Below are 22487 nucleotides of genomic sequence, written 5' to 3'. Positions count from 1 at the left end.
TAGTTTTAAGTACTAGGAGGCCAAAGGAAAAAGGAAGTATTTCTTCATCTTTCCTGCTTTTATTACTAGTTCGCTACAAAGGGATAAACCGCTTAAGAAATCAACGGTGGGGAAAATGTCTGAACATTTTCATTCAGACGCTGGACTCTTGCTGAAAACAGAGAAAGGTGAAATCTGCAGGAATCACTTCTTCTACTTCACGCTTTCTGAAAACACTATTCTCAGCAATTTAACAGGCTAATTACACCACTGGTGAAGTTATTTGAGGCCGGTTCTTTATTTTATAGAGAGCAAATGCACATTAGAAACTGTTCTGCAACAGGTTAAAAGTGGCTCTCAGATCAATTACCAAAATCTACCTTTACTTGGTTACCACTTAGAGTTGACACCAATGTGAATGACAGGGTAGGGGGGACCTGAGCACACACACAATTTTTTAAATTTTTTAGATGTAATGCAAATAACCATACCTAACATTCTTTCAGAAAACAAAAGAAATGCAAAACATGCTCAAAAAAACAAGAAGTCAAGTTATACTTTTCATAAGGCACCACCAAAATCCCTGGTAAATTAGAGTCCATATTATATTTAAGTGTCTCGCTAACAGGTAAATAAACATGTAAGAGAATAATCAATAGGTCTTGAGGCTTACAAAAGACATTCCTGTTTAGACACCTTGGAGTATTGCAAAAGTTAAGAATAAGCAGGACGCATCTTTAAAAACCCGTCACATCCTTTCCCAGTGCACATCATCCGTTGCATAGTGGTGACTAGATATGATCCAGACCAAGAGAAGACTAGAATTCCAAAATATATTAATATCCATTCTTTCCTTCTCATGCTGTAAATACTAAATGCCATGGCACATCCACATCCAAAGTAATGATATGCCTTAATTAAAAACAACAAAAAAAGGTGGGATTTCAAAAGGTAAAAGGCAAACCAATCGCCTGCTTTTAAAAATTTATACTTAAGGACGTACTGCAAAAGCAACTTTTTACACACACATGAAGCTAGTTCGTATGTAAACCTTTACTGAACCTGGTTATGCGTGGAACTTTGCTTAATTTTCCCACAATTTTCAAATCCCACTTCGAATTGCCACTTTCTCCTTAAAAGGTGGATAATCCCTCCCTTTGAAAGAAGGGCTTTCTCAGTTTTCCCTTTCACCCTCCTACTTTAAGCACTGGCTGATATTTGCACAAATGTACTGTAGAATTAAAATATTGCCAAGTAGGGAGTTTCTCTTACATCCACTGAATTGCATCAAAATCTAAAAATTAAGAGAAACAAGCAAGCTGACATTTCTTGGGCACGTGTCGAAGACAAAAGTAGAGAAGTGAAGCACAGGTGAAATCGTTCTCATCTCACAGGTCAGCCCTCGCTGGGGTTTTGATTATTCAAGTACATCGCGGGCGACCCAGGTTTCACATCTGCCGTTTCAATTATCTGAAGCGTGACGTGCAGTAGCTGTTGTTCCATGATGCCCACGTGTGAGTCAGGAAGAGCTGGGAGGCAGCAGCTCGGGAAGGAGCCTGGCCCCGCATCTCCCCACACATCTCTGCGGGGTCACTACAGGCAGCGAGGCCAACCCCGGCTGGAAGGACCACGAGACAGCTGTCATTGCACTTGCGTCGTTCCAAGGACCTACTCTTGACCTACCAGTTTTCATCTTCCTTTCTATAACCTTTGCCAAAATGGTTTATAATGAACGTAGTGAGAAATACCTTTGAAAGAATTAACGAGTAAGTTAAAGAACGAGTGGTGAAGAATTGCGACTCTGAGGAGATAGGAAGGGTAAAGAAACATTTTAAATCAAGTTTTAATATGAAAGGTTACAATACCGCAGAATGGAGTTAAGTTGTAAAATAAGTAATTTCCTCTAAGTGAAAAAAACATCATCATTTCCTTTAACAGATGAATCTTAGTTCACTCATTACAAAATTACACATATCTATATATTTTTCTTTTCTCTTTCTTTTTTTTTAACTGTCTCTCATCTGTTCTCAACCTTTGGTCTAAATGGTCAAAAGTCAGACCAAATCCTCTGTGACTTTCAAATAAATACAGAAAATCCCACAGTATCAATTAAATGATATATTTGAGTTTCAAAATGTCCGAAGATAAACAGGGAGCTATTCATGGCTGGAGACTGCCTTGCGTTTTTCTCTCAGTCAAATATGCAGGCAAATACCTATTATGAACATAAATTGTTCCCTAAACAGCCCTCTATCCATCCAGCACACTCCAAGCGGCAGAGCACCTTAGCTGTCTTTCTCAGCACCTCATGCCCCTCCACTGATAGCTGAGGAACGAAGGAAAAACAAGGTATTTTTAAATATATTCCGGGCAGCCATCACTTAAGACTGCATTCAATTTTTAACCCACGAGCACTTGCGAAGACTTTTACAGAGAAGACCGAAAGGCAAAAAACATTGTGCTTTCTTCTATAATATCAACCAGATGAAATTCTTAACTAAGTAGTAATATCTTTATGTATTGAGAGACTGGCAAAATGATAACTTATGAAACTGGTTACTTAGTTACCTTGTAATTTCCATTGAAATCTTAAATCATACACACACTTGAGATGAGATTTTAAGACCCATGCACACCAACACTTATGAACCTCTTAACAGGCCAAGACACTCAAAATGTTATATGATATTAAGGGAGAAGTGGCTAAAAAATAGGTAGTAGAACCATAGAGAAAGCATTTGCAGAAACTGGATTTTATAGGAAAGGTTTTGCTTTTTTTAGTAAGATGCCTTTTGAGTTAAATCTCATACCCACGCAAACTGTGACTGGACAGTACATTTCACTTCTAGTTACTAGAAGACATTTCTTTAAAAGAGATCGGGGCAAAAAGGGAAGACAAGACTAAAAGCTGCTCTCTGGGCCCACCCTGCTCCCCCCTTTTAAAAGGAAAACTGATGAATTTAAGTCAAACCACAGATCTTTAAACTAAAATAAAGGGACACAGGATAGTGAAGACAAAACACCATTTTTAGTTTGTTTGGTGGGTTTTTGGGTTTTTTTGTCCTAAAAAAAAAAAAAAATTTAGTCCCCTTCTAATAAGAGTTTCCATACAGCTTACGTTTAACACCTTCACAAGGACACAGAACACAACAGGAGGGAGAACACAGCACCGTAGTTCCAAACTTTCACGTACAAAACACAACTACCATCACAGATACAGTATGACCAGGTTTCCCCACAGAAAGGGACAAGTCCCAACACACAAACGAAATATAATTACCTATTTGAACAAAACCAACATGGAAGATCTGGTCGGGCTAGGATGGAGAAGGAAGTGCTAACTCCTTGTACTACAAGGAAGGAATGGGATTCCTTTATTAAAAAGCAAGACGAGAAAGCAAGCCCCCAAATGGATTTTTGATGCTGAAACTCTGTCATAAGCTGCTGGTAACGGTAAATATATATATATATATTTATATATATATATATTTATATATTCATATATGTATATTAAAAAAGGAAAAATAATCTATTTATAGAACAGTCAGTAGTCAGAGACATTTAGAAAAAAGTAAAAACAAGTCCTTTTTTCTTTTTTTTTAAAAATGGATTTACTAAAACAACTTTCTCACCCAGAGGTACTCTAAGCCCACGTCTTCTGATGAAGCCACGTGCTGTGCGACAGCATCTGCCGTGGGCCACAGTCAGAAACGGCCAGTCCTGGAAACCACAGCCAGTGGGGGCCGGGCTGCAAGGCAAGAGCTGTTATTTGCTGGTCTTGCTCGGGGCCACGCCTGAAGCCTGGTGGCACCTGGTGCGCTTGTGAATGAAGGGCTCCCCGAAAAGCAGGCACCGCTGTGGCTCAGTCAAACATTCTGACTTGTCTTCTTTGCTACCGCAGAAGCCTGGATCCACGTACCTGCTCTTCTTTAAAATGTAGACCCAAGACAGCAAGACTTCTCAAAGCCAAAAAAAGGCTCCTTGCCTTGAAATAAAATCTCTTCTTCCCAGAATCCTATCTAGTCAGACTTCTGAACTAGATGCCATCCTCCTCCTTAGGAAGATGAGGTGATCTGCCTCTCAACTGGGGTTTTCTTCTTGGTACAAACAAGCACATGGAGCTGAGGTCTACAGGCTGTGCCACTACCCATGGCCTCTAACAGGACTAACTTCAGCCCTGGCCCTCTCCTAGCTGGATGTGTAGGGCGTCAAATGCCAGGGCAGAGCGGAAGGAAACTGCTACTCTACTCCTCTCCCACTGGCCTAACTAAGGAGATCCAAGTGATCAGCACCTCTGGATGGTGCCGGCTGCAAACCTCTAACTAGCACCAACTGGCCAGAAGCTGCATCCTACATGCCCTGCCAGCACACCAATGCACTAATGCCAGCCAGCCACCCTAGAGCTCAAATGTCTGGCCTTAATGTGACAAGCAATCTCAGAGGAGACACGAACTGAAACACTGGCTGCTGGACCAAAGCAGACACCCTCGGCCCAGATGTGCTGACAGAGAACGCAGATCCCACGTCCATGCAAAGAGGAAGTCGGCTGGGAGGACTTGCTCAGAAGGCCATTCGTCTTTGGAAGCAACATTCTGAGTGGATCTAAACCACTCTACTGACTAAGGTCTCTGTGTGGTCCGTTTTTCCCCATGTCCCAAACTAACCCAGCATCTGCTAACTGGTCTCTTTAAGATCCTCCACTGGTAGTTTGTAGCTCATTATGAAAGAAGGAGGTGGTGCTGGACCTGGGCTATCCGGCCCCTGCTTCTTTGCACAGTTTGTACAGATGTAATCTTCATTTTCAGCCATTTCTGGAGATACACCCACACAAACTTGGTGAAACCACTCATCACAGCCACCATCACACTGCACCCAGTCTACCTGTTGGAGACAAGATCAGGGAATGTTTAGGTTACATACACAGTAAGCCTGGAATACAAGCAAACCAAAGAGCTTTCTTGGCTTAAATGAAAGCAAATAATTGGGATGCCCAGAGACAGACAATGACTTCTTATGGGGTTATTTTTTAAAGAAAGAAGCTGGGAAGTTAATACCCCCAAATTATTTTTTCCATAATATGTCCACAAAATTAGGCCTCTTAGGTACTCCATTACCTCATAAATACCTGGGGCTCCTTGTGAGGCAGAAACATGTTTGAGAAAATCTGACAAAAAAGGAACTTCTAATAGAGCAGCCAAGTAGTTTTAGCTAATATTAACAACTTCTAGGCTCTAAGACAATGCAATTATCAATCAAGAAAAGAAGAGTACAACAATGTGAAGGCAATCCTGTGTATTAGCTTTATTTCAAAGAGATAAGCCAAAGTACTAAGAGCATTAAATACCTTTTTAGAAAAGCAGTCACATAGGCCACTTTTTAAACTAATATTTTTTATTCTTCTCTTCTTCCGTTACAAATACAACTCCCTATAAAAAGTTAGCAAATATCAGAGGTCAAATCTTACAAATTAACCAATTAAAACAGTCAAAGACACAGGTCAATAGATCACTCTGAGGTTTAAAATTAAAGTCTGGGTAACTGATAGGTCAGTGGCAGATGCCAGGCAAGCTCTGACCCTTCAGAGAACATTGTGATTATAGGAGGCTAGAAAAGGACTATTGTTTGGTGACTTTAAGCCTGGGGCATATAGTTAACAGTGCGGTGATTTGGGGCTTTCCTGTTTGGCAGCTGATTCGGGTAGTTTTTACAGCTATGCCACGGCGGATTAGAACCTTTAATATAAAAGAGCTACTTGCCCTTCTCTCCCCAGTACAAAAGTTGATAACTTCACTAGCAACGTTGAAGTCACTTACAACAATGAGCTTTGCCAGAAAACAGGGCAAAGTATGGCGTATGAAGTGATCAATTAAGTACTTCAGTACAGCTTATGAGAAAGAACAGAGGCAGGAGGTTCGGGCTAGGGAAACGAGTCTCAGGAAAAGTGAGTAGTTTTCAAAATCAGTGTCCATATACTATAAAACTTATCAAAAGTGTGATACTCCTGTTAGTAATTTCCCGGTTTTTAGTAAAGGGTGGGAGAAATCACTTGTCAAAATAATCTTTTTGCTTTCACTGTTCCTAGAGTTCTGGTGTAAAATTTGAGGCAAGTCATTTAATCTCCCTAAGGCTCCATTTCTCCATCTGTAAAATGGAGATCAAATCTTGCTCACAGGATTATTTAGAGGATCAAGTAAAATAATGTTTGGCAAGACACCTGGTCCACAGCCTGGGACACTGAAGGCACTTTTTAAGATCACAGTCTCCTGGCTCTACTCACTATCCTACTTTCCACAAAACATCCTGCACCTTCAAGTAACTGCCTGCGGCACTACTTGCGTCAGAATCACCTGTTGCGTCTGTTAAAAGTGTAGCTGAGACCCGTCCCAAACCTACAGACTCAGAATATCTTGGGGGACAAACCAGGATCCTGCACTGTGACCAGCTCCCAGGTAATTCTTTTTTTTTTTTTTTTTAAGGGAACGCTATTTATTTATTTATTTTTGGCTGTGTTGGGTCTTCGTTTCTGTGCGAGGGCTTTCTCTAGTTGCGGTGAGCGGGGGCCACTCTTCATCGCGGGGCGCGGGCCTCTCACTGCCGCGGCCTCTCGTTGCGGAGCACAGGCTCCAGACGCACAGGCTCAGTAGTTGTGGCTCACGGGCCCAGTTGCTCCGCGGCACGTGGGATCTTCCCAGACCAGGGCTCGAACCCGTGTCCCCTGCATTGGCAGGCAGATTCTCAACCACTGCGCCACCAGGGAAGCTCCCCAGGTAATTCTTAAATATTCTAAATTTGACCATCGCTGGCACTATGTGATCCTGCTTTCTGTAAGTTCGGAGTGACTTAATTACTTCCTAACATAAATTTTGGTTTTGTTCTGCAATTGTTTGTGTGATATTTAGCTTCTGAAGTCTGTGCAGTGAAGAAAACAACTGATCTAAATGTCCCTGCTGTGGCAAACTGTCCTGGAGACAGAAAAGGGAGACAATGACTCAAAAATACAGAAGCTACCAGCCGGTGAAGATTTATAAAGTGCTAATCTGACAGGGGGTGAGCTCAGCCCAACTGTCCGGCTATTTGGAGCTGGTCAGCGGAACTGGGAGAGCTGTGCTTCTCTGGGCCGCCCAGCCTGGAGGCGCCACCCTGGTTATGACACCCCTGAGTCAACAGGTAACTACTCCTGCCTCCAGTTATCTAACCCAGTCCAGCCCCCACCGGGTAAGAGTGTTACCAATTCACCACTATTTGCTGCCGAGAAAAGCGGCCCCATGTCTTTTAGAATGTAATTGTGCACTACACACCCTGGCTTCCGGTCTCCCAAAAATCACATCTATTGCGGTCTTTCAAATGAGGAAGACAACACTTCCTTTTGTGATTTTGGCTAGAGGTCCATTCCTAAGCCCAGCTCTCCCACCATCCCAAAAAAGTATATAACTTTTCTTGAGAGGCTATCCCAGCCTACATGTTACACAACAATTTACCCTAATAATCTAGCAGGGAAAAAATAGCCCTCTTGGACTCTCCTGGTGGCGCGGTGGTTAAGAATCCGCCTGCCAATGCAGGGGACACGGGTTTGAGCCCTGGTCCGGGAAGATCCCACGTGCCACGGAGCAACTAATAAGCCCGTGCGCCACAACTACTGAGCCTGCGCTCTAGAGCCCGCGAGCTGCAACTACTGAAGCCTGCGCGCCTAGAGCCCGTGCTCCATAACGTGAGAAGCCCGTGAACCACAACGAAGAGCAGCCCCCGCTCGCCACAACTAGAGAAAGCCCACACGCAGCGACGAAGATCCAACGCAGCCAAAAATGAATAAATAAATAAATAATTTTAAAAAAATAGCTCTCTTTACGAATATCTTCCTATCATGTTCATCTACTTACAATCAAAATCCAGTTCTACTTCTGTCTGGAATGTCAACTGAATCTGCAGACTATGCAGTAGCCTGAACACTCAAGAACAAAGAATTTGGCTAACTGCATAGTAAGTTCTAATAGTCATTTCCCCTTTCAGTATTTCTGGGAGATACACTTATCAAGTCAAAAAAAAGTAATTACTGAAAAACTTCACAGCAATGAGCTGTTCAGATATTAACTGATAAGACATTTAACTATAGTAAAAATAGCGTACTGGGTTTGGATTGGGGGAAATGTGTGCTTAAATGAGAAATATAATGTTAGTTTGGCATTTCATGTTTTGCTATATGGTTTCATATTTACACTTAAGAAAAAATATTTCGCACATTATATTTTGTTCATTTCTTAGCGCATATTTACTGCACTTGGAAAAAAGAAAGCCTCGTGATTTAGTGACAGTCTTAGCTTAGTTACCCACCTGGGCTCTTTTTATTTTGGCTTTCAATCTCTTTTGCACCGAAGTTTCTTGCAAAAGCCAGAGTTCAAAATTAAAACAATTTAATCAAGTATGACATATGTTCACAATCCCCGTGTAGGTTTTTTTTGGTGATCTTAAACAATAAGTAACCAACCCTCCCAGCCTGCCCAAGATTAACAGGTTTCCCAAAACACAGGAATTGCGGTGCTAAAACCAGGAAAGTCGCAGGCAAGTTGGGACAGTTGGTTACCCTATCATAACATCACCAGTTTGTGTGTGTCTCTGCGTGTGTCTGTGTCTGTGTGTCTCCGTGTGTGTGACTCCCTCATTTAGGTAATCCAACCTTTGATTACCTATGCTACAAGGAGATATGAATGATAAAGCCACTGATAATGCAATACTTTTGCTGAGACAACTCTCCACAAAAATCTTTTAAAATCAGAGTGGCTGGAACTTCCCTGGTGGTGCAGTGGTTAAGGATCCACCTTCCAATGCAAGGGACACAGGTTCGAGCCCTGGTCCGGGAAGATCCCACATGCCGCAGAGCAACTAAGCCCATGCACCACAACTACTGAGCCTGCGCTCTACAGCCCGTGAGCTACAACTACTGAGCCCGTGCGCCACAACTACTGAAGCCTGCGCACCTAGAGCCCGCGAGCCACAACTACTGAGCCCACGTGCCACAACTACTGAAGCCTGCGTGCCTAGAGCCCACGCGCCACAACTACTGAAGCCCGCGCGCCTAGAGCCCGCGCTCCGCAACAAGAAGCCACCGCAATGAGAAGCCCGTGCACCGCAACGAAGAGCAGCCCCTACTCGCCACAACTAGAGAAATCCCGCGCGCAGCAACGAAGACCCAATGCAGCCAAAAATAAATAAATAAATTTATTTATTTATTTTTAAAAAAATCAGAGTGGCTAACAAATAGTAAAAGTGAGAGACAGAAGTTTATAAACATAGTTTCTCTTTATTTATCATGCCGAACTTCTTAGGGAGGTAGTAATGGGTAAGGAAAAAGCCCATAGTAAGAAGGTTAAAAAAAAAAGTAAAGGGAAAAAAATCTATTTTCATAAGTAAGATTAAATATTTATTTTAATGCAGAAAAAATGTTACTTAAATATTAGCTTGAAAGAATTTGCTCCTTCAAGTTAACTCGTTTTACTCTTGGTACCAATAAGATCGAATGAAAGTGGCAAAGTTCACAGAGAAAAAGATTCTAAACCTTAAAACTAGTTTTTTGAAAACAGTTCTTCATTATTACTTTTAAAATTAATTTCAACTTGAATTTGATAATGATGGAAGAGACAGTTTTGGTTTTATTTAGACCTTTTACATTTTCTGATAATATTTTTCTTTTTTCTTTCTAAAACATCTTGAAATTGAAGCTAGGTACATTTAAGTAATCCTTCAAAGTTTTCTCAATCTGCACATTTTTAGGTAAAAATAATAGTAATTACTAGTTAGAATACATTTACCTAAATATAAATGAACCCAAGAAGTTGTGTGGGTTTTTTGCTACATGATATTTAAAGAACACAGACTTCCTTAAAAAACATTCTTTTCTTGTCATCCTTTTGTTCTGAAGATGCGTACCATGCATTAATTTGTTTTCCTTAGAGAAACACTATACTTCAAATTGAGAAAGCTGTAAAATTCTTTACCAAGTTTCTAAAGAAACACACCTTCCATTTAGTAAAACTGGTGTCAGAAACAGCCTTGGAGAGCCATAAAAATTGCAAAACAGAAATGACGGACAAAATGTTTATAATCTGAAATAATTTGTTTAAAATTAAACACATTATAGAAATACAGCATTCATAAGTTTCTTTCATGTAGCTATTGACAGGTTAAGGCACACTTGCTCACCTGTGTATGTGTTCTGACAATTTTTGTACTAATCTTAACAAATTAATGTGTACAAATCTTTGTATGTTTTAAACAATAGACATTTTCTCTAAATATTCAGCTAAATCTACTTTTGCTCCATCAAAATGTAGATAACTTTCCAGATTTTTTTTTTCTTGGCCACGCCATGTGGCATGCAGGATCTTAGTTCCCCAACCAGGGATTGAAGCCAGGGCCCCTGCACTGGAAGCGCTGTGGAGTCCTAACCACTGGACTTCCAGGGGATTCCCCTTTCTAGATTTTTTTTTTTTTTAAGTACCTATAATGTTAGGAGCAAACCTCAGGGTTCATCTAAAAATAATGATCACATCTTAACACTTAAGTTGCATTTTTGGTTAACTAGTGCTTTCATATAGATGATCTCACCTTACTCCTTGACCACCCTGAGAGGAAGCAGGACATGTGTTAACAATTTTATGGCAGGTGAGAAAAAAACTGCCTGTAGTGTTTATATGCAACAGGAAAAGAACAGGGATAGTAGATGAACTGAACTGTATTTTAAATGCTGAACAGAGGAGAGGGGAGAGGTTATTAAGTGAAAAGGAGAAAAAAAACAGAAAGGTTCATGATGGATATAAACACTGTAGGAAGGACGATAGGAAAGCTTGAAAAAGAAACATATCCTGTTGCCAGTCCTCCAGCTGCCATACAATTAGTTAAAGGAGGAAGAAAAGGGAGAAGGTCCTGCCAACACTAAGCTGCTAATACTTCAGACCCAAAGAGAAAGAGCTAACCTGTCATCAGCCTCTTTAATAAACACATTCAGATGAGAATAAATTCAAATGAAAGATAAAAATAATACACGCAAAAAATAATAATAATAATAATACACGCACATATAATGTATCTACCAAAATATTTATAATATAGAAAAATACTTACGAAACTAATAAAGCAGATACAAAAGTGAATAGACAGTATGACATGATATAAAACAAACTATACAGAAAAAGAATTGGAAGGAAACACACTAAAATATTTACAGCTGTGGTCCTCGGAAAGCTGGACTATGGGATATATATTTCACTATCTATTCATTTTCCAAAAAGTGAGTAGAAAACCTTTAGTAAGTATAATTTAAATATGTGTCATTTAGTTTTGCACTGTGTTTTTGTACTTGCATCTCAGTTACCGGAGGGGTGGGGATATTAGCGGAGAGCACCTGGTCTGGGAGCCAGGGTTCTACTTTTGGTTTTGCCACTAATGAGCTCTGTGACTTTGGTCACATCATTTATCTTCACTCAGTCCTGGCTTCATCATTTGTGAAATGAAGAGGCTGGACAAGGTGACCTCTTCAAGCTCTAACAAGTATTTAACTGAGGAGGAAAGTAAGGGAATCGTGATGCAGCTGTGTTTATTGTTTATATATTCAAATTGAGGAGCTATTAAAATTCTAAACATCAAGTGGTGTTAAGGAGATAATAAAATTAAAACCATGAATTTACTAATAATCTTGATGGGAACACTACAATAGATACCTTCAGCCATTTAATGAACCTAGGATTTTTCATAAAGTCCATCCGTCTTTCTCAGAAGTTTATAACATCAATTATTACCTTAAGAAAGACCATCCTATCCTTGCTAATATTTAAAATTGAGGGCTGACATTTTAAAAATAATACCTTTAAAGGTCTTTATTTTTTGCAAGAGATGTGAAAACAATCATATTCTATTTAGGAGAGTATACATAGGGCTGAGTGTGGATAAGACACAGACCAAAAGGGAAGATTTAACCCCCTAGTTTTAGGTCTTCAGAACCGAACTCAATGCAATTTGCCACAGCTCTTAGGATACCGGCCCAGGACTTTCCAGGCCACTGTGGCTAACTGACAAGATGTCTAGTCCCCCGAGGCACCCTGCAGGGAAGGGACACGACTGCTCTGAGCCCTGCTGTGCCCACGCCCGAGACGCACTGCTCCTGGTACCACACGGCTTCTCTCCGCTCGGTCAGGACGATCACCACGTATACGATTTCTAAAACACAACATTTCTTCCACTAAGAGCCGCATAACTGAAGATGTTTCTAGAAACTGAATTAAACATGTGACGTCACAAGGCCAAACAGACCATGATTACCTCAAACCCCGGTGTGCCCGGCCGCTGCTCCACGTCCCCGCGCACACTTGGCGGGCGCAGCTAGACTCACCTTGTCCTTGCAGGGCCTCTGGCAGTTCTGCGCGGCACACACAGCGTTCTCGTCGTCAGACTCCTCCGCTCCTGACCAGTCATACTTGGAGGGGATGTCCAGCACCTTCTTCTCTCTCTTCTTCTCCGAGCTCTCCTTCACAAGTTCAACTTTGGCTGCAGCAGCCTTCTCCTTCTTTTTCTTCCTCTCTTCTTCTTTTGCTAGTTTCTTGGCCAGTTTGTTCAGCTCCTTTGATTTTTCTGCACTTAATTTTAATTTCTTCTTTTTAGGTTTATCCATTTTCTTTAGCTCCTTGGACTTCTGCTTTCCTTCACCAAAAAGCTGTTCTACTTTTTCTAGCTTCCGTTTCCGTTTCTTCTCTGAAGAGTCCTTTCCTTTTATTTTTAATGGTTTCTCTTCCATGCTGTCATCCTTCAAAAGTATAAAAATAGAAACAATTTTAAAGCAAGACATTTAAAAATTGTTTTATTCTCTTACATGAGGTATCAGGAATAGGCAATTTCATAGAGACAGGAAGTAGAATATGAGTTACCGGGGCTGGGGGGAGGGAAATGGGATTTATTATTTAATGGGTATAGAGTTTCTGTTAGGAATAATTTTAAAGTTCTGGAAATGGATAGTGGTAATAGTTGTATAATATTATAAATGTAATTAAAACAACTGAATTGTACACTTAAAAACAGTTGAAATGATAAATTTTATGTTGTGTACATTATACCACAATAAATATTCTGAAGATATTTTAAGAAGGCAAATATAATATTCAAAGAAGATAACAGTAGAAAATAATGGCAAGCCCTAAATAAAATATCTGACTTATTTTTAGCTTATCAGAGGGAAAAAAAGGCAAAAAAAAGTGTCTGCATATATTAATTTAGTCTGTAGCACCTCTACGTAACTGAGATGAAAACATACCTAGAAAGCTAAATGTATACTAAATAATTACGTAATAACTCTTTGGGTCTCCACTTACCAGTACTAAAGTTCTTTATTAACTCAATAAATCCTTGGTGGTTAAGAAGTTATCAAAACTGTCAGCAAAACACAAAGTTTTACCCATGATCTCATTACAAAGGGTATGTAGTGACTTTCACAAGAAAACAGTTGCTGTCACGAAGCAAAAACACTTGCCTTTTTTTTTTCAACTGTCTAATATTGTTGCTATTTACAGGCCAAGGTAGTAAACGTTAAAGATTTTAATAGTAAAAGTGTGTCTAGTAACAGAAAGAACAAGGGGTAAGGTAGAAAAATATTGAAAAACGTAAGCTTGATAATTACTTAAGAAATAACACTTGAGAATTTATTTTCCCACAGATTTGATACTGGAATATCTTTGACAGGAACCTCAGAATCTGCAGATTCGTAAAGAACACTGGGTCACAAGTGTCTTAAGTCTATCACATCTTGAATAAGATATTTAACTTCTCAACACTTTGTGTGTTTCCTTATATGTAAAATAAAGATCAGATGAGATACCGGATGTGAAGAAAATGCTCTGCGACTGGAAAATACTATCTAAGTTGGGCGCCCTCAATCTGACTTCCAAACCAGAGACAAACCACAGTGCACCAGGCGTACCCGTGTCAACTGCTGCTAGCAGTGTACCTTCCGCCTCATGGAAACAGTCATGGAAAAGAATAATGAAAAGGATAATGGCATCTAATGCCAGAGAGAGAAGCCAGGTCTCTGTTTTTACTCCACATGTGACCTCAGGCAAGTTTCTACGTCTCTGACCCTTACTTTCTTCACAGGTAGAATGAGCTAAATACTCGCCATGTCTATCCTTTCCCCCTCCCCCTCAGGATTATGGTGAGGATGAATGAGATCGTGGATAGAACAACATGTATAAACTGTATAAATTAGAAACTGTGTGATTTATAATTGTATAAACGTGTGTAAATTGTATAAATGTATGTGGACTTTCCCTCCCACCCACTCCACTTCTATTTAACCATTCCCTTGCTTCCTGTTTTCAAGCACTATATTGTCCCCTGCCTAACTTTTGGGCCTTTCACCAGTGTGAGTCTGGGCTAAGGAAGTTGTTCTCAACTTGTGAATTACAGTACCTCCCTTTCTTTTCGGCAGAAATGGCCTTTTTAAAAACTGAATATTACATAGAATCTCAATAAAGAAAACCACAAAGCAGAACTACTTTGGGTTAATGAGAAAGTAGGACAATCAGAGTACTACCCACCCAGCCACCCCTTGCAGCAATTTGTGGTACCTCCAAGGAACCTGGACATTCTAACTGGTTTTAAAACCACTGTAAGCAAGCTTCAAATCCATACCTCCATGATATGCAGGAATCTGTCTTCAGAGGGTGGGTGTGTGGCCTGCAAAATCCGCCATATGTGTTGAGTCTCATCCAGAGACACCTCCAGGAGATCTCCAACCATCATAAGTTCTTCCAGCTGGGCTTTAGCTCCAGGCGATAACTCTAGCACCGGAGGCTCCAAACTGCGGGGCACCAGAGGGCTCTTCCGAGGTTGCTTCCTAGGGGTGCTAGAACCTTTCCCCAAAAACATAAGACAAAAAAAATGAAAACTATTGAAAAACTGTAACGTTTTGAAAGTAAATATTTAGAGGAATGGTTCCTCCTCCTCCAGCACTTAATTTCGAAGTTTGAGTTCACTGCATCAGTATGAAAGTGAAAATAAAATTTTTTAAAATACAGAACAGAAAGACCTAGAATTCTAATGACCACTCTAAAAAACTGGTTTAGAGTGAAAAAACAGGTTCCTTATTGATTCTTTACCTTGTGACTGGAGGGGAAGGGGAATGGGAGAGAATCTCCTACCCCATGCTCTCTCCGTTTCAGAGAATACCAAAAGATTAAGCATATAACTGCCCCATATGAATAATACCTGCTTAACAAACAGCAATAATATGCTGTTCCATAAAATCCTGAATTTTACTGTGAAGAAAGAAATACTCTCCTTTTTCCAGAGGTGTGACCTAAAGCAGTCTGACTTATTTTCACTAGGGACAAAGAAAGTGAACATAATAGAGAAATTATTTACCAAGGGATGAAAAACTAACAAAGCTTTCCAAAACCAGAATGAATATTCTTAAAAAGCAGCAAGTTCCTCAACAACCGGTAATAAACAAATAGAGGATAAATAACTACCTATCAGGGATTTGATAAAAATAAAATGGGACTAGAATGGGACCAGATGGCCTCTGAAGTCCTTCTAATTATAATTAGGATTCAATAATTCTATGGAAATTTTCAGGTTATGACCTAATGACAGAAAAATGCTAACAGAGACTGGCTTTCCCAAAGTTGCATTTTTTTCAGGTTCTATCGCATTTCACTGCCAGGATTTGTACTGAAAGAGAGATTCAGTATGGTTTTAGGCTTCTCTTCTCCATACCGCTACCAAGGGCCGTAATACCTTGAGAACAGCTCTTAGAAGCAGACGAATAAGCATGCTCAGCACAGAAGGAGGGCGCCGTCCACATGTGCGTGACCACCTCCTCGGACTTGATGGGAATCTCTTCATCACAAAAAAGGCTGGGCTCCAGACTGCTGGAGGACTTCACACTGGCTGTGTCCTGTAGAAGAAACGAAGCAGGTATGGAGAATTAGAAACAACTTATCCCGTGACAAGAATCTGAATACAGGCTTTCAGGTTAAAGTTTCTAATATAACACAGTATACATTATTAAAAAAATAAATAAATAAATAAAAGATCTTAAAATTAAATATATGGTATTTAGTAAGACAGAAAATGTCCATTGGGGAAAAAAACAGAAATCACCACAGTTTCAAGCCAAAAGGGAAAGAGTAAAGCTCAAAAGTAATCCTCAGAGATAATAAACATACAAGAAAATTACGATTATGTAATCAACTTTCTACAGTCTACAACTCATGAAAACTCCTGTAGCCACAAGTTAAGGAACTTTGACCCTTTAAGAAAAAATAAAATGGACTTAGGAGGCGAATAAAGGTTTTGATGTGACATCTTAAGGACACAAATTATTTAATCCTCTCTAAAGGTTTTCAAACCTAGATGCTTACCAACTGCTCTTAATATAATAAAGAGCCTGACAGTATTCGAGCTATACAATTCTGACAAGTCTAATTAGGGCTCAGACGATCCTCCCCTGTAGTTAGGGGAGAATAACCCACAAGTACAGCTTCAACGGTCACAGTGCAATCAGGGAGACAGAAATCACAAGAAGTTCAACAAGGAGAATTTAATAAAGTGAACTCATTAAATGTACGTTAAAGTCTTGAAAAGGCAAAAACAGAAACACCAAAGTTAACACTAAGATAACTGCAAGAAAAGAGTTGCCATCTCTAAGGGTTGAGGTAACAGAGAAAAGAAGTGGGGTTATTAGAACCAAGAAGCTCAGAGAAGGGGCCTGCAGAGTTGGGACCCAGACCTCTGAGGAGGAAGTGCTGGTTCTGCTATCTCTAATAGAACACGATGTGGCTGGCTTCTGGAGTGTGAAAAAAACATCAACTAGAAATTGGAACCAGTTGCCACTGCCAGGGTAAAAAAACAAAAACAAAAATCAAACAAAACCCCCCAAAAAACGAAAAACAATTGTACTTCAATGATGACAGGAATGGAGAATAAAACAGGGGAAGGATCAACTCCCTTCTCACTGTGCAGGCCTTTTAATTTTCTCTAATGCCCTTTGTTGGCGGGGGGAGGGGAGAGGGCAGCAGGCAAAGGATAAATGTGTAGAGCTGGGGTTGGCAAACTACAGCCTGCGGGCCAAACCCAGTTGGCTGCCTACTTTTTTGGTTGGAGTGTGAGCTAAGAATAGTTTTTACATTGTTAAAGAGTTGTTATTTTAAAAAAAAAAAAAAAAAAAAAAAAAAAGGAGAAGGTGTAACAGAGACCAAATATGGCTTGCAAAGCCCAAAATATTTACTTTACGTTATATATCTATAGAATATCACTACATATAATGTATGCTAATATATACATATATTACTTTACAGAAAAAGTTTACCAAGCCCTGGTGTAGAGTCCCAGACCTACCATCACCAAGCAGAGTATAAATGAGTAGCTTAGGAGACGAGAGACAACAGCTCAATGACTAATGCAACACCTGATTTTCTTTGCAGGGTGCATGAGAGGAAGGTCTATTGTTATCACGAGCCTATCCTTAATTAAACAGGATACTTACAAGGTTTCATAAGAAGATTCTGGAAGACAGTGTCACTCACTGAGAATTTAGGAACAGCGCAGTTCATGTAAGTCTTATTTCCTATTGAAGAACTTAAGTCTTAAAAGGCAACAGATAGGAGAGTACTTTAGTACTCGCCTACTGCAGTCCCCAGATGCGTCATCTCACTGACTGCAACGTTTTTTTTCTAACCTTGACTCTACTCATTTCATCGTAACTCATGCAGGAAACTTTCTGTTAAGTTTCCAAACTAGGAAGGAAAGTGATCAGAAAATAATGTTTGAGGACTTCCCTGGTGGCACAGTGGTTAAGAATCCGCTTGCCAATGCAGGGGACACGGGTTTGAGCCCTGGTCCAGGAAGATCCCACATGCCACGGAGCAACTAAGCCCATGCGCCACAAGTACTCAGCCTGCACTCTAGAGCCCGTGCCACAACTACTGAAACCCGCACGCCTAGAGCCCGTGCTCCGCAACAAAGAGAAGCCACCACAATGAGAAGCCCATGCACCGCAACGAAGAGTAGCCCCCGCTCGCCGCAACTAGAGAAAGCCCGCATGCAGCAACGAAGACCCAACGCAGCCATAAATAAATAAATAGATAGATAGATACATAGAAAATAATGATGGAAAGTAAAAATAGGTAAAAATAAATTTAAAAAAAAAATTACTTCCCCAGGGTGAAGTATGAAATATGAAGAAGTACTCATTGACTTTGGTAAGTTAAAGAGGCACTGTTAGCCCCAGAGCAATCACTGAAAAAAATAAAAAGGGGTATAGGTAAGAAGCCAATAAAGGAAATTAAAATGAAACCTTAAAAAAAATTGTCGGGACTTCCCTGGTGGCGCAGTGGTTAAGAATCCGCCTGCCAATGCAGGGGACACAGGTTCGAGCCCTGTTCCGGGAAGATCCCACATACTGCGGAGCAGCTAAGCCCGTGCACCACAACTACCGAGCCCATGAGCCACAACTACTAGCCCGCATGCCACAACTACTGAAGCCTTTGCGCCTAGAGCCTGTGCTCCGCAACAAAGAGAAACCACCGCAATGAGAAGCCCGTGCACCACAACGAAGAGCAGCCCCCGCTCACCCCAACTAGAGAAAGCCCGCATGCAGCAACGAAGACCAAACGCAGCCAAAAAAAAAAAAAAAAATTGTCAATTAACCCGAAAGAAGGCAGGAAAAAGCAACAGAGGAACAAGAACAGAAAAAAATGAAAAATAAAGATGGTCAACTTAAATTCAACCACGTCAACAATTACATTAAATGTAAATGAACACCCCCAATTAAAAGACAGAGATTGTAATACTGCCTAAAAACCAAGATTTAACTAGGTATTTTACAAACGCATATATATGCAGAATGACACACCAAAAAGAACCCTACCACATGTGCTGTCTACAAAAGATACATTTTAAGTATAAAGACACAGATAGGCTGAAGGTAAAACAACTGATAACAGCAAGCTTAAACAAATTACTCTTCCTAAGAAGGAAAATTACGGTTCAGTCCCACTAATGGCAAATACGCAAGAAAGGAGGAATGGCTTCTCAGTGAGAAATGTGTTTCACACACAGATCTGTCATTGCACCTTATCTGATATTAGCAGGACTAAAGTCGCAGACAAAATCTACTCTATAGTAAGTCCCCTACATACAAACGAGTTCTGTTCCGAGAGCACCTTCCTAAGTCCAATTTGTTCGTAAGTCCAACAAAGTTAGCCTAGGTACCCAACTAACACAATCGGCTACATAGTACTGTACTGTAATAGGTTTATAACACTTTTCACACAAATACATAAAAAACAAACACACACACACAAATTTTTAATCTTACAGTACCTTTTTATTTTTTTTTTATTTTTCTTTTATTTTTTTAAATTTTATTTATTTTATTTATTTATTTTTGGCTGCGTTGGGTCTTCGTTGCTGCGCGCGGGCCCTCTCCAGTTGCGGCGAGCGGGGGCCACCCTTCGTTGCGGTGCCCGTGCTTCTCACTGCGGTGGCTTCTCTTGTTGCGGAGCACGGGCTCTAGGCACGTGGGCTTCAGTAGTTGCGGGGCGCGGGCTCAGTAGTTGCGGCACACGGGCTTAGTTGCTCCGCGGCATGTGGGATCTTCCCGGAACAGGGCTCGAACCCGTGTCCCCTGCATTGGCAGGCGGATTCTTAACCACTGCGCCACCAGGGAAGTCCCCTACAGTACCTTTTTAAAATACAGTACCTTGAGAAGTACAGTAGTACCAGCTTTTATGCTTGCTTCTGGACATCCTGGGCTTGAAATAAAGATACTGTACTACTGTACTCTATACAGTACTATACAGTAAAGTACACAAAAGCACAACCACTTGTAGATCCCACATGCCGCAGAGCAACTAAGCCCATGCGCGGGCTTAGCTGTCACACACGTGACAATGTATGCCACACACGTGAACAAACTTAGGTGACTGGATATGCAAATGCATGTTCACATCTTTCAAAGTTTGCAACTTGAAGGTTCGTATATAGGGGACTTACTGTATTTCCACCAAAGCTCAAGCCACCCAAGTATTAACAAGCATAGAGAGGAAAAAAAAAAATGAAAGAATCCAACTGCTTAACTTGCCTTTCTGTAAATTCAGCAATTACCGGGATAAAAAAAGAACTTCCTGGGAGATAATACCTACTACTATTTTATACCCTCCTTTCTGGTGTGTAATTCTACACATGTATGAATTTGAAAAATATAAACTGTAATATGGACAGACAGTTCCAGTAAAGGTAAGCACTATGCCTTAAAAGGAAATAATCATATGAATATCTGAAAGGTTATCCCAGACACAATCACAAAACGTCTGTGACAGACTTTGTTTCATTAAATATATATTTTCCTAACTAACGAGTTTCTTGAATTGCTGGCTCAGATTATTTTAGTGATCACAGGGTATCACATGCAAAATGAAGTAATCAAACAATGCAAAGCACAAACTGTTTTAAACATTTCAATGCTATGATAACTAAGATCAAACGACTGATTTTATTTTTCTTTATAATTACTTACTCTTCTTCCTAAACCAGCAGGGGCTCTTCATCCTAGCAAAGATATTAAATTTGAACTATTTTAAGGATGATTTCATGGTCACAAGCAGGGGCGATCATATAAAGGGAAAAATCACCAAGCCAACTGCAAATAAACTGGCAAGTAAGATTTTCATTACACAATCGGTGCTTACGCTATAGGAAAATCCTCAAGAGTATAATTTTTTTAGTGCAAAGACACCGCCGTCAAGGTAAATTTGACCTTGAATTACCATGTCTTGCCACCATTCTTCCACTGTCCTAAGCTGTCAAATACACTGCTAACACTGTAAAATCCATAATCTTATTTTTCTACCTTGCCAACACCCTCTCCTCAGACTGTAAGCTAAGACCCCCATATATATTTTGCAAACAAAGGACTACTCCAGACAACAGTATCAACCACTGCTTTGATCCCTAGCCCTGAAATCATGTAATACTTGTGATGTTTTGTTTTCCTAGGTTACCAATCTGCCTCCAAGCAGAGTCCATCCTGTTTAGCATTTCTAGAGTACTGGTTGATACCTAATGTGCTAGAAAGATAACCACCCAGGTACTGAGGGCCTCTAAGCCACGGCAAACAGGCAGTTCTGGTGCTGGCTAACCTATATGTGGAGTGGGCAGCATTCCCTTTCAGCTGCTCCTGGTCAGTCTACCAACTTTATAAATAAAGATGGTCATTAACCACAAGGATAACAAGGTGCTTAGGAACCTTATTATTATTATTTTTTTAATTAATTAATTAATTAATTTTATTTTTGGCTGCGTTGGGTCTTCGTTGCCGTGCGCGGGCTTTCTCTAGTTGCTGCGAGCGGGGGCTACTCTTTCTTGCCGTGTGCAGGCTTCTCATTGCAGTGGCTTCTCTTTGTTGCAGAGCACGGGCCCTGGAGCATGCAGGCTTCAGTAGTTGTGGCACGTGGGCTCAGTAGTTGTGGCTCACGGGCTCTAGAGCACAGGCTCAGTAGTTGTGGCACACGGGCTTAGTTGCTCCGCAACATGTAGGATCTTCCCGGCCCAGGTCTCGAACCCGTGTCCCCTGCACTGGCAGGTGGATTCTTAACCACTGCGCCACCAGGGAAGTCACTTAGAACCTTATTTTAAATGCTAATTCAAATTTCAACTTTTCTCAAGTCTTTAATTCATGTAATTTTTAAAAATTCCCTCATTAAAGCATCCCCTTGATCCATTTTTATCTTGAGAAAAACATTTTCCAGCGGGTAATTTACAAGCATCTATGATGGATGGTTTAACTTTATATCCCAGGAGTTCTAATGCTGATGGTACTCATGCTCTAAGAATGAGCTTACCTAGTATGCTGAAAAGGCAAAGGAAAAGACAGTGAACAGACTGGGAAAAGAATGCACCCTAGTTTTTTCATACATCAGAGTACGAACTCCCCGGTTACAGGCATAGATGCTAAACATTAGCTCAACAAAGAATAATACAAAACAGATCAAGAGATTAACTGTAAGCTGGCAGAGTGTCTGCCTAGATCATGATGTTATTACTAGACAAAAGACAAAGGTCTTGGGCCTGACACAAAACAACAATAAAAGGCCAAAAGGATCCAACACAAAACCTTGCCAAAACCTTCCCTTCATCCCAGTGTGGTGTCATTATCAAAACAATCATATTGAGGGCAAATACTTTGTTCTAACTGTGACTGTAACTCCACAAATTCGAACCATGGGCCCAAGTATAACCCATCCCTGAATATGACATGCTGTCTAGCACCATTCAGATAGGAGATCAGAGAAAAAGACTCGAAGCAAAGCTAGAATGGGATTCTTAAAACTACAGAGACTTTAACAACCCAAAGGAAAAAACAATGAAATCAGCCACGAAAGTTTTCAGTAACTTAAATGTATAATTTTTCTAGTCCCTCTAAGCCACAGGGGGTTACAAGGTGAGGAAAATAAATACAGATTTTTTTA

The 22487-nt window shown here is 40.4% G+C and overlaps 1 protein-coding gene across 2 annotated transcripts in view; it reads right to left on the bottom strand.

Annotated features, from left to right (window-relative positions):
• Positions 1–3564: 3564 nt before the first annotated feature.
• The window catches only part of KDM5A (lysine demethylase 5A), a 77620-nt gene continuing 58697 nt past the window's right edge, over positions 3565–22487 (bottom strand). For both annotated transcript variants that reach the window (XM_068561778.1, XM_068561780.1), the window contains 4 exons: positions 15754–15913; positions 14647–14867; positions 12359–12769; positions 3565–4860 (listed from right to left, as the gene is read on the bottom strand). In XM_068561778.1, the coding sequence (XP_068417879.1) occupies positions 4654–4860; positions 12359–12769; positions 14647–14867; positions 15754–15913 (999 nt within the window). In that variant the 3' untranslated portion in view covers positions 3565–4653. The remainder of the gene's footprint in view (positions 4861–12358; positions 12770–14646; positions 14868–15753; positions 15914–22487) is intronic.

The sequence above is a fragment of the Eschrichtius robustus genome, chromosome 13, assembly GCF_028021215.1.
Source record: "Eschrichtius robustus isolate mEscRob2 chromosome 13, mEscRob2.pri, whole genome shotgun sequence".
Lineage (NCBI taxonomy): Eukaryota > Metazoa > Chordata > Mammalia > Artiodactyla > Eschrichtiidae > Eschrichtius > Eschrichtius robustus.
Note: the sequence above shows the minus strand (reverse complement) of the source record. Positions and strands in the feature narration are given on the sequence as shown.